This window comes from Podarcis bocagei, assembly GCF_964188305.1.
Source record: "Podarcis bocagei genome assembly, chromosome: 6".
In the NCBI taxonomy this organism is placed as follows: domain Eukaryota; kingdom Metazoa; phylum Chordata; class Lepidosauria; order Squamata; family Lacertidae; genus Podarcis; species Podarcis bocagei.
In genome coordinates, this window is record NC_138130.1 from 34260345 (window position 1) to 34273641 (window position 13297).

The 13297-nt window shown below is 41.3% G+C and overlaps 1 protein-coding gene across 2 annotated transcripts in view; it reads right to left on the reverse strand.

The window, feature by feature from the left end:
* Positions 1-13297, reverse strand: part of CYFIP1 (cytoplasmic FMR1 interacting protein 1) — a 63915-nt gene that overhangs the window by 44060 nt on the left and 6558 nt on the right. For both annotated transcript variants that reach the window (XM_081196993.1, XM_081196992.1), the window contains exons 2-9: positions 11494-11617; positions 11297-11386; positions 9829-9906; positions 9055-9156; positions 8595-8776; positions 2813-2909; positions 2494-2622; positions 357-461 (exon numbers count right to left, since the gene is read on the reverse strand). In XM_081196993.1, coding sequence (XP_081053119.1) covers positions 357-461; positions 2494-2622; positions 2813-2909; positions 8595-8776; positions 9055-9156; positions 9829-9906; positions 11297-11386; positions 11494-11610 — 900 coding nt within the window. In that variant the 5' untranslated portion in view covers positions 11611-11617. The remainder of the gene's footprint in view (positions 1-356; positions 462-2493; positions 2623-2812; positions 2910-8594; positions 8777-9054; positions 9157-9828; positions 9907-11296; positions 11387-11493; positions 11618-13297) is intronic.

Sequence of the window (13297 nt, forward strand, 5' to 3'; positions counted from 1 at the left end):
ATTATTATTATTATTATTATTATTATTATTATTATTATTATAACATCCTCTCCCCTTAAACCCTCACATCTGGTTCTGGAGGTCCCCCAAACACTTGAGAACAGATTTGGAGGGGCAGAAGGTAAGAAAAGGGAGGGGCAGTTGCACTGCACAAGCAGAAATCATTGTGCAAAAAGGATGAGTTCAATGGATACAATCCTATGTATTTTAAGAATCATAGGTAGGAAACCACCTTCATGATGTAATCAGAGCCAGGAAAGTTCGCATGCCTAGTCACTCAGGTGACCAACCACCCACGTACCTAAGTAATATATAACCACTCCCTTTTCAAAAGACAGACAACCTTCTTAACCAACCTTAAAAAACTTGTCAATCTTGTTCAGATTTATCCTTTTCTTGGCATCCAGCTTATAGATGTTACTGACGCTGCCATCCATCAGATACAAACCAAAACCCATTACCTGAAAAGAGAATAAAACAACATTAAGACCTGTTGCCTGATTCTTAACTTGATCAATGCTGAAAGCAACAAAACCTTGTAAACCTTCCTCAAAATAAATAAAGCTTATTAGAACATAATGGCACAAGCATCATAAATATGATTCACCATTTTCTTTATTTTTCTACCATTGACCAAACTCTCTTTTCTAATCATGCATATGCACGTAAATTTCTATTATTTAAGTACCCCCAAAGTCATGCTGGACCTTTGCCTTGAGGCCATGATGAGCTGACATGATGGCTGATAAACCAAGGATGTATCCCGACAAGACAGAGGTGCTGTGCCTCAGGGATGCTCCTCGATAAAACATGGACACCAAAAGCCCAGTTTCTGTGACTCAGAGTGGCTAATTCCAGCTAGAGTTAGGGTACCAGCTATGCCTGTTCCTGGTCCAATATAACCTGGCCAAAGCTATCTATGATCTGGAAGCCTCCCAAATCAGGTTACCAAAATGTATTCTATACAGGGCTTTATTTGATGATGGTTTAGAAGTTGCAGCTAGTGCAAAATGTGATGGCTCATTGAGATGAGACCATAGCACATCTATTTTGAAGACTTTGCATCAGTGGCATATAGGCTACCAAACTCAATTCAATTAGTTAGCATTAACGTATAAAAGCCCTAATCAGCTTGGAATCTGAAGGAGCACCTCTTTCCGTTATCAGCCTGGCTGTGTGTTAAGATCTGCAACAGGGCTTTCTTATGGTCCCACCATCAGCAGAAGCCCATGGAGATATGACACAGCCTTCTTCGTGACGGCAACTCAATGGGGATATTTTCTTCCCCCAAGAATCAGCTAGTGCTGACATAAATTGCTTCTTGGTGCTGGAGGACCAAAATATATCCCAGGTGACTCGCCACTCAGACTTGGGGGAGATTTCATCCAAGTCCCAAATATGGCAACCACTGATGTCCAGAACAAAACACTGAGGTCACCAAGTCTTCCCAAGATAAAATTTTGATCGTTTTTACAACCATGAAAATGCAGAGGGGTATATGCATGATGCTCTGTACATATACATTTTTCTCAGACCTAGTCATCTGGAAGTTGTTCATGTAGAAATCTTGAAGCTTCTCTTATGAAAAGAGCCTAGTTTCTAATTTAAGTTTTCATAATTGTAATATATTTGGGAGATATCAGAAGCAAGTGAACTACAAAACTATCCTTCCTAAAATATTAAAATCAATCATTAACTCTAAACACAGAGTAAGACTGTGCTTCACCAGAGGCCATAGAAGCAGGCAACTGGATTTTTAAAATAAAACACAGTCAAATATGTTAAGAATAAGCACAATAAGCTCTGGAACCCTTAGAATATCCCAACCAAATTTACCTGCTACATTTCAGAGCTGTAAGCATCTGAAGGATAAATGCTTCCAATTATTCAAGTATGGTAATCAGATTTGAAAGCTGTTAAATCAGCTTTCCTGTGCAGTCCCAGATATACTGCAAAAAGATTCCTAAGCACAAATAAACTACCCTTTTCAACATTTTTAAAATTACTATATTCATTTGGCTAATAACCAATGGAATGAATGCATACGGAGCCATTTGGAGGCACAGTGCCGAAAAATTCCTGGGCACAAATACATTGCTTTTTTCAACATTACTATATCCGTTTAGCTAAAAGCCAATATAATGAATGCCAAGCAATTTAGTTCCTCTAAGCATTGCAAATGGTAAATTTGCCTCTGCATATCTTTTACCCAATATGACAAAATGACACAAAAATGTTCTAATGCCATTTTTGCCTTTTCTCTACCCCCTTCATTAAAATCATTTAGTCCCTCTGCATATAGAAGTGTGGAGGGAGGGAATTCACATACATAAAAGAGAAGCTGAAAATACTTCAAAGAGCATACCAATTATTCCAAGTTACTTAACAACGAACCTCTACCATTTCAAGAGTATTTTCATTGCTCACCCAGCATTCCTCCCCTCCAACCCCCCCCCCCCCAAATGTTGAAATGCTTCAAGAAGCATATCTTACTTTTAGGAGCATGTGCTTCTCATTAGGTGTTAGATACATTTTGTTTTCATAGTAATCCACGCATAAATTCACAATATCAGCAAGCAGCTCTTCATAGCCAGGAATCACCTCAAGTTGTTGCTGTAAAGACTAGAACAGAAACCAGTTTAACTTTGTACATGGCAATGGGGGGGGGGGAATCAAGAGAGAATATTTGTGGAACTCATATGTATGGAAATAGCTGGATTTTATTATATTATTCAGCACGTAAGATATCGTGCTGTGTACAAGAATAAGAAGGGAACAATGACATCATAATTTTGTTTACTTAAAAACATACCTGAGTGATCTTATTGTGATTAGCAAGAAACATGGAGAGGTTCTGGGATTCTTGGATAGACTGAGGGTCGGCCATTTTACGCAGAAATTGGGCAGCCCTTCAAAGGAAGCAGGAGAAAAAGAAGTTAAATCTTGCAAGAACGATAGACAGAGAGCCCCTATAGCTATGTCACTGGCCCCTGGAAGAAAGCACATTACTGCAAAGCCAAGTGTATGAATGAAGGACATTTGCTGTATCTTAATGATTCGTTGTCACTGGATAAAGACGACTCTGCTGGCCTCCACTAGCTTTTCTGCTGCTAGAGAAGAAGCCAGCACACACGTGTGCACATGCATGCACACTATGGGATCCAATGTCACACCTTGATGAGCAATGTAGAAACTAATACAGTGGTACTCTGGTTGCGAATGGGATCCGTTCCGGAGCCCCGTTTGCAACAGGAGCAGAACGCAACCCGCATCTGCGCGGGTCGCGATTTGCCACTTCTGCGCATTCGTGAGACGTCGTTTTTGAGTGTCTGCGCATGAGTGAGCAGCGAAACCCGGAAGTAACCCTTTCCAGTACTTCCGGGTCGCCGCGGGACGCAACATGAAAAGATTTAACCTGAAGCAAACGTAACAAGAGGTATGACTGTAAATGCGAGTGCAGTGGGCAGGAGACTCAGGTTGTTGTTTGTGATGCTAGTGACTCATGGAGACGGATCCTGCAACAGTGGATTTCCATAAGGATCAGTTCTGACAGGGTAATTAGGCGGAGCCACTTCTACTTTGGAATCAACTTTCAGCAGTAACTACCTAATTTTTAAATCATTCTTGAGGAACCATGCAGAATGCAAAACAGGTGTGTGTCAAGAACAGCACCCAAAATCAACTTCCTTTTTTCCTTCCTGAACCTTTTTCTTTTTTCCATCTTCCTTTTTAGGCAAAAATATTTGCTTCTTTTATATTTCTAATTTACCCCTCTTGAGTGGACAACAAATTTTAAGACATGCAACAATATAAAAATACACCGAGAGGCAAGGACCTTGTTTATGGTTGGAAGTTATTAGACTGACGTCATACAGGTAACAAAGGGAAAAGGTTGCGAAATAACACTCAATGACTGAATGGCACCTCACTTAAGACAACAAGTCAAACCATGCAGGCAAGAGCATAAAGAAACCTCCTAGAACTTAGTATACACCCATAAGGGGTGCAGATCCAAACTACCAATTTTTAATAAATCATTAAAGTGGGAGTTAGCTGGGTGTGTTGTTTTCAGCTGCCATCTGAAGACGGAGCTCTTAGAAAACTGCCTTCTCTCTTTGCTTCCCCACCCCCTCACTCACACACTACCCTTCAGAAGTCCAAAAGCAACAGCACAGCCTGAATTGCAAGTGGTTTTACACTCAGACACTAGGTGGTTGTCTTCCCGCAGCACAGAATGAGATTTTTCTGAAAGGAGCAGTGTGGGATTAATGAAGCTATTCATCATAATTAACATCATAATCAACCACCCGGCACATTTCCGTGGGGCATTGTTTTGCAGGTGCTATCTCAGAGGAACAGCCTTTTGTTTCCTACAAGATTCTCTAGGAACCCAAGCCTATGCACTTCTTTACAGAAGCAAGTCTTAAGGTATGAACTGCAGGTGACTGCAGCATTAAGGCACAGAACATAGAGATAACACACTTGGAAGACAGCAGTTCAAACATGGGATTGCATGAGATGAACCCAGAGCTTAATTTTATTTTTATTTTTTTAAGCCGTGCTGTTGCTAAAACCTCCTTACAAATAAGATTGCTTCCTTGTGATGCTCCAGTGTACCAGAGGTCCATCCCATTGTAGCTCATTGCAGTGGCAGAACACACTTCCCACTGAAGTTAGAAAGGCTCTGACACGGTTTACATTTAACAGGTTGCTAACGTTAATTTCTCGGGGTTTTTTATAAGCTACCGCAGAATGAGTTTACTCAAGAGCAGTTAATATGTTCTCACCTATTTTATTTGCAAAGGGTTTTTTTTTTTTTTGTATACAGCTATAGTATTATTGTGATGTTCAGCAGTTTCTAAAAAAATTGTGATAAATAAATAAGATCAGACCTGGCAAGACTTGCAAGGTCCCACCATGAGCAGAATGGAACGCCACTTACATGCAATGGAATGTCTCCTGCATTCCATGCCCTCTCCCTCGCGCCCCCCAGCACACTCTCAAGATCCGGCCATGGGATACTGGGTTCTGCCCCAAAGCTTCAAATTGTGGGGCATCAGAAATGAAGGACTGTACCCCAACAAGCATGCTTCAGAGGCTCTCTACTGATGTGGTTCAGAACCGGATATGGGAACTGAAATTGTTCCGAGGCTGAGCCCCAGCTCTAATTAAGTTCCACCAGAATTAATGCATTTTCCAGCGCAACATTTTTCTTCAACCTCTCTTCAACAGTTATCACCGCTGGGAGTGCTTTTGCAAAGATGCTCATGGAGGCATATTGTAACAGAAACGCAGTTTCAAAAAGGGCAGCCCATTTGTATTCCACCCCTCCAGGAAAAAGATATCCACGCACAAAAGTCATCTCTTATCTGCCTCATGCACATTTCCTGGAGAAACAGGTAAGAAGCATGTCATATTGACACCAGTCCCCAAACCTGTGCAATTTCTAACCTGAGTCCACCTCTTCTTGTTTCAACTCACTGTGAGAATATTTTCCAGGACACATTTTATACCTTTTGGGGAGTGGGTGGAGGGAAGATATATATTTTACAAGTATAGACAAAATGTGACTATAGCATAGAGCAAACAACTAGTGCCATCTTGTGGCCACATTGTTTTTTTAAAATAATCTTTATTAAAGTTTCAAAAGGTTACAAAAAACAAAACAGAAAAACAAAAGAAAACACAAAAAACAACAAAAAAGATTCCACCTTTTAGATCTCATTTTCAATAACTTCTTTTCATGACTTCCCCACGCCTCCCCTTATTGTATTCCAACTCCAGTTGTTTGTTCAAACAAGTTTTTATCCTTAATGTCCTAACCATAAATTGTTAATTTGCTTAACCATGATTTGTTAATATGATTCTATAGTAAGTTTAGGCCTTATCATTATTATCCTTATCCTTAATTTAGTTTATTCAACAATTTTTAAAGTATATACCTTAATCATATATGAAAGAACAAACAAGAAATATAAAAACAAGAGAAAAGATACCTTTCCTAAAGTTGTCCTTAATTCCCATCCACGGATTCCCCATTCTTATAATAATAAAGAACATATAGTTTTTACACTGCAAAGTGGGAATCAGGCCGCCTTTGGACTTCCAAACCCCCACCCTTCTCTCCCCGGTTTCAGTCCCAAACCAAAGTCCAGTTAAAATAAAAAAATTCCTTCCTGTAGCACCTTAAAGACCAACTAAGTTAGTTCTTGGTATAAGCTTTCGTGTGCATGCACACATCTGAAGAAGTGTGCATGCACACGAAAGCTTATACCAAGAACTAACTTAGTTGGTCTTTAAGGTGCTACAGGAAGGAATTTTTTTATTTTGACTATGGCAGACCAACACGGCTACCCATCTGTAACAAAGTCCAGTTAGTCCACCTTTTTAGCCTGGTGACCTTATGTCCGAGGCTCTCAAATCTCTCTCAGTCCCTTTCAGCCGGCTTCTTTGAAAGTCTCTCATGCTAAACATCCAGGGTCGAAAAGGTACCTTCTCAGTGTTGACCATGCTTCTTCCAGCCATGCCTGCTTGTTTAAAGATGGAGCTCCAGCTCTGCTTCTTGAGTCTGTATGTCCCAAATGGTCCAGCTTTCACCTTGGTCGAATTAGAGTTCATCTTGGCAGGTCTCCGGCTCTCTTTTATCTTCTGTGGCATTTCAGCCACCCCTTCTTTCTGCTCCTCCTGTTCAGCAGGTGTCTTTTCCTCCTCTTCAATTTTTGGTTTCTTTTCTTGTCCAGCTGCCTGTGTTTTGAGCATCAAGTCCCTTTCCAACTCAATAGGTGTATTTTCTGTTGACTTCGGTTTTGTGGGGCTTGTAGACAAAACATGGCCTTGCTCGCTCGTCTCTCGCAGCTTTCCCACGAGAAAGATAAGCTCTTGCAAATCAGCTCGTATTTCCCGACCTAGTTCCATTCTTGTAATGTCCAAGAATCCCCTCTAGAGGGATTCTGGTTACTTTGTATTCTTTTCCCTTCCGATCCAAAAGTCAGATTTATTTGTATCAATCTTTCTTTACTTTCAATATTTTGTAACAATATAACCGGTTAAAATTTAAGCTTTCAGTTTTTCCCAACTTTGACAGCTAATTTGACAGCTGTCAAAAGTTTTCTGTCAATCCTCAGCAGGCTCTTTTCACGGGTTACTCCCGGGCTTGAGAAAGGTGGTACTTCATCCAAACAAATAAATTCTTGTCCTCCAGCACATTAACTTAGTCCTTTAAATCCGTGGAATTTATATTTTTTATCCAATCACAACAGTTCTTCTTGCAACCTTAGATGACAGATCCTTGCTTTAAACTGTTTACAATAGGGGGGAGACGGACTTCCTTTTTTTTTTTCACCTCCCCCGCTCGTACCAAATCCAAAACTGAATTATTTGTAATCCAATTTCCAAATTACTCACGGGTTGTTGCTCTTGATTTTAAGTCCAAATTTTGGCAGGAAGAAGTCAGCGCTCTCCGACAAACGGCATGCGGCTTCGCTCGGCAGGGGAAGCAGAAGACTCACAGCACCACGCCGCTCCCCGGCACCCGTTCCGTAGCCTTTAAAAAGGCTCCTTCACGAGTCGGGAGGGCGCTAACGGTGCCCGCCGAGTCACCATGTCCACGGGCTCCGTGCCCGTGGTTTTTTAGGGTCCCCGTGTCGCCGGCACGGCAAGACGCAGCCCCCTGTCAAGCCGATTCCCTCCAGAGCTCGGAGGGAATCCGCCATTAGTCGATCGCGCTAACCCGGAAGTCTCCATCTTGTGGCCACATTGTCCTGTGGTGCTATAGGTAACTTCATATGCCAAGAGAAAAAGAATATTTCCTTTTCCATAGGGGTAAATGCTGCCAGAAGACTTAATCTGAAACTCCTTGCAGAGAATGTGCCCCTATCAAACAGAGGTTTGAAAACAACAGATGTATGTTTCCAGTATATAAACACCCTGAGGGTTGTCCGACATATTATAATTTTTATGATGATACACAAAATATGTGCGCACAAGGACTGCATTTTTCTAGACACACATTTCTATCGGCATGTATGCTAGGAAGCTAGTATGTCTCGCAGCAACCTGCCACAGAGGTATTCGGAGATGAAAACATGTTTGCCACTACGCAATCTGTGAAGTAGCCTTAATTCAACAGGTATGACAAGGCATAGGCAAACTCAGCCCTCCAGATGTTTTGGGACTACAACTCCCATCATCCCTAGCTAACAGGACCAGTGGTTAGGGATGAACTGTAGTCTCAAAACATCTGCAGTGCCGAGTTTGCCTATGCCTAGATATGACACTCAGCAACTGCGCAGTGCAGGTGTGGAGAACCTTTGGCCCTCCAGATGTTGATAAACTCCAACATCAGCCCCAGGAAGCACGGCCAATAGCTAGGAATGATGGAAGTTGTACTTCAGAAACATCTGAAAAGTCAAAGGCTTGCCGCACCTGGCATAGGGTTATGTTCCAAGCAGCTCAGATGCAGAAGATTAGCAGAGGCGTTGCACTGATAAAACAGCAAACACGATACTAAAACTTTGTACTAGTTGGCATGATTCACAGTAACAACATAAACCAACTATAGAAAATGCTGCCCCCTGCCCCACAGAGCATCTCACCGTTTGTAGGCCGAATGGTCATTCTTCACGCTGCACTTCATATTTTTCAGCTCATCCAAAACAGCAAACATGTTGATAAACTTTCCAAGAGTGATCAGATACGCTTCAGACACAAAGTCCTTCCTCCTCTCGGCATGACACAAACGCTTCACCTCTCCACAGAATCTTTCAATTGCATTTCTCTGTTGATAAAAACAAATCTCTGTGTTGTTGTTGTTGTTGTTTAAAGTAAGAGTGCTACCCACAGGTTGTAGTGATCAGATTTGTCCATACACTGCTGTACACAAAATGACTCATAATGAACCATTAATGAACCATCCATTAAGTAATAAATACCACACATATATACCATGGAACAGACAAGGCAGATGAGGAAGGAAGAATGCTGGAAAAAGCAGCAATCATGGAAAGCACTGGGGAAGAAGAACAACCATCAAGTTAGCAACCAATATTCATTTACCTGAAAGTACATAAAATTCATCAGTTTTGTGACCTCTGGCTCCAGCACTTCCACTGTTTTTTCATAAATTTCCACTCTGTTTGGCTGCTCATTACATTTCACCTGAAAAGGGGAGGGCAGAATTTGTCAGATTATATACTCTATATACTCTTCATACACATCTTCCTCACCTAGTTATAAAAAAATTATTTATTTAATTTATATACTGCCCTATACCCAGAGGTCACAGAACAAAACTTCCGCACACAAAAATATCTATGTCAAAACATGCAAGCTACACTATGCCACATAACACATCTTCTTATTGAGCACTTGATTCAATAACTATTCTACGAAATGCAACACACTTGAGTCAAGCGCTGGAAAGGGCTTGCCTAGTAGTTCAATAACAGGTTGGTGGTGTCTCTTACAAAGATCGAGAGGGGGTGAGTAGAGTTTCACATTGGTTCTGCCTCTAGTACTACTAAAATAGAGGAAGATCATCTCCAATGTCAGCACCTGCCCTCTTTCCACTGTACAGCACTTCCTCATTAATTTTCTAATGTTGTCCTCTATTAAAGTAAAAAAATATGTGTGCTGCAAGAACGAGAAAGCGTCCAAGATACAGATGGGAAGTGGTTCCTGTACACTGAGACATGCGCACACACCCTACAGGCAGGTAGACAGGTGTTGAGGAGGCAGCTATCCCAGGAGCCAGCTGTATGGAATGGGAGACACAACACATTTGTAAGAAGCCAAAATGATAGCACTAAAGAGTCCATGTTGCTCCATTACCTGAGGAATGGCTCTTGAGCAGCTTCTCCATGTATACAGCATGACAGCATATTCTTGCCCTTCTTCCAACATTTCATTCTATCATAAAAATAAAAGCTGTTATTTTGACGAAGATGCAGAGGTGAACACAAAGGGAAGTTTACTGGTGCTAGTAGTGATGTAAAGAAAGAAAGAAAGAAAGAAAGAAAGAAAACATCCGCCTGGCATCTCAGAAGAGATAAGCTAAAAGCTTTCATCAGAACACTGACCAAAATTTTGCTTTGACTATTTCTCCAGCTCTGAACATCGCCAACTGGGAATTCTAAGCCCTGGTTTTTCCAAGTAATTGTGTTTAGGAACATAGCCAAATCTTTCATTTTCAACAATAATGGCTTCAACAAATCACTGAATGAATCATATCCCCTAACAAACGGCGGAAGAAAAAGGTTCTTGGGATGCTAAATTGGTATGTGCCCAATACTAAACTCTCACATTTCAGCAGAATCATAGAACAGTCCAACTGCAGAAATATAGGGTGCTGTGTTATTTATACCAGGTCAGACTGTTAGTCCATCGAGCCAACTGCCTCCTCTGACTCGCAGTGGCTCTTTAGGGTCCTACACAAAGGGTCTTTCACATAGCTTTCTACCCAATCCTTTCAAAACTGGAGATGCCAGGGACTGAGCCTCAGAACTTCCACATGCAAATCATTTGCTCCGTCACAGAACATGGCCCTTCCCTTACAAAGCGACCTGGGACCTTACAAAGAACCTGGGACCACTAGCATCCTAAGTGAGAATCGTGCATCCTCGACCAACCTTCCCTAGCCTGGTGTCTTCCAGGTGTTTTTGGACGACAACACCCATCAGCTCTAGCCATCAAAGCCTTCTCCTTTAAATCGTAAAAAGGAAGGCTAAGCAGCGAAACTTGCCAATCCAGTATATAACTAAGGAATAATGTAACACCAGGCAGCTTATTTTAGCAGAATCAAGGATCACTTGAGACAGTCTAAGTCAGCATTTCTCAGAATTTTTGAGTTAACTCCCTTTAAGCTTCCTCTGGTGCCCTCCTCCTACAACTTACATTTACAGAACTTCTAATGAAGTTTTTTTTTATTTGTTGGACCTAAATAATCACAATCCTACAAACTGAGAAAATGCACATGCACACACAAAAAATAAAAGAATGAAATTAAGCCAAAGTTTCTACCACAGAACAGGTGAAAGTACTGAAAATTATCCAGAACACATGCAGAATATATACGGTACATATAGTTTAACACTATTTTTTTTTTTAAAAAAAACCATATGAATTTTCCAGGTTCAAAGAAACATACTAACATAATTTCCCATTTCCTTTTACTGTAATCAGATCCTGACAACAGGAAATTGTTCAGTTTTTACCATGCTACCCTTCCCTCACTCGCCCGTATTTTTTTATGTTGCTGCTGTAAAAAGGGAAGGAAGAAAAACACAATAAAAATACTTACCATATTAGAATGAACAGTTGCCTGTTCGATGTATCTTGCAATGCCTGTGACAAATGCATTCCTGTCTTCAAAATTGGTGTTGAAATTTGGCTGCATGAAAAGAAATAGACACCAAAATGATCAAAGGTCTTGAAGAGGTTTATTCAGATGGTAGTCTTAAACAGGTCAACAAATATTTCATTTTGCAGATGCCGTACCTGATAAAGCAAGGATGATGGAGGGGGCTCAATACATGGTTGTTGGTCTGGCAGTGGCAATTCTTCCAAGAGATCGACATTGGACAAAGCGTCCTCCAAGGTAACTTGGGCAGTCATTTTGGTTCTATAAAGAGAAAACATAACTTTAAACAACTGGCAAAATCCATAACAGGTAGAGATGACCTGCAGCATGCTGTAGACCAGGAATGGTTAATCTTTTTCAGGCTCAGGGCCATTTTGACCCATGGGCCCAGTCGTCAAGGAATAGCATGTGAAAGAGGGCACAGCAAAAGCAGTTGTGGCCAGATGGATGAAACCACTTCATTTCCTTTAAACCCAACAAATCTGAGGGGGACATTTGTGGTGGTATAAATGGTTTCTGCCATCACAGTATCACAGCAGAGTAGTCAATAAAAGAAAACTGAAATGAATTTTGTTATTTTTAAATTAAGACATGGAAACAATGGGAGAGGGGCACAAAAAAACATTTTGGCATCACAACAGCTGTACTGTTCAGGGGCAGAAAAAACCCTCTCAGAGTTCAGATCCTGCAGGATAGGCACCCACCCCCAATATTCTGGACATAAAGGTGTCTGGTGTGTGCAAAAACAGGAAATAATGGGATCCAATTCCTTTTGGGTTTAAGCATTAGCCTGGAAGCCACAGGCAAAGAGGAATTAATTGCCCACAAGTGAGTAGGTTGGTGGAGAAGGATGAAGCACTCCATTCTCTCCTCTGTATTAAGCATAAAACTGTGTGAGATACTAGAGGAGTGTAGCCCCATCTTCCACAACCAGCATAGAAATACAGGCCTCCTCCCTTCCTCTGCAGTCTTGTAAAACAAATAACCAAATAAATAATATGCAGTATAGTGGCTCCTGTGGGCATATTTACAAGGCTGTCCTTACATTCGTATTTCACAGAGAACAGTCAACGTGACATAACTTCGGCCTATCACACTTGTAAAGAACGACCGAGATGTGAGGAGTACCACATCCTGGGCAGCTTTCACTCATAAGTTTACCACATGTAGGAAACGTTCGGAAGAAACATTCACCAAAGATGACAGGCAAAAGTCATAACGTTAGTAGCTATCACAGCAACAAAAACAATTGAAAGGTTCTTGCTTCGCACACCACACACTGTCTGTCTCAGGGAAGGGGAAAACTCTTCCCAAAGCCACACTCTTAGAAGTGATGCTCCTCACTATAAATGTATCATTACACAGCCTCTTGCTTCCTTGAAAGGAGGCTGGAGAGGGGTTTATAGGAGAATAAAACCCAGTAGCCCCTCTGACCCTGACCCACCACTGAAATGTGGCCCCCAGAAGATTATTCGTGAGCGAATGTGGTCCCTGGGCCGAAAAATGTTCCCCATCCCTGGTCCAGCTAAAAAAACCCAGTATTTAAGTTCTAGGTGACTAGAAGTCTGCTTCCAAGTCACCTCCTTTGACCTGGAAATGCAGATGTGGTGGGATCTGCTGCAGTTCCTCATTTACAGTGGTACCTCGCAAGACGAATGCCTCGCAAGACAAAAAAACTCGCTAGACGAAAGGTTTTTCCGTTTTCGATTTGCCTCGCAAGACGAAATTTCCCTATGGGCTTGCTTCGCAAGACGAAAACGTCTCGCGGCTTTGTTTCCTTTGTCTAAAAACAAAGACATGTTTTGTTTATAAAGTTAATTTATTTTCCCTTCAATTTTTGAACTGCTCTTTACAGTATGTGTGACTTTAAAGAGCAGTTAATAAACTGTTGTTGTACCAAATTTGGCTTTGTTTTGACTTTTTTTTGACCATAGGAACGCA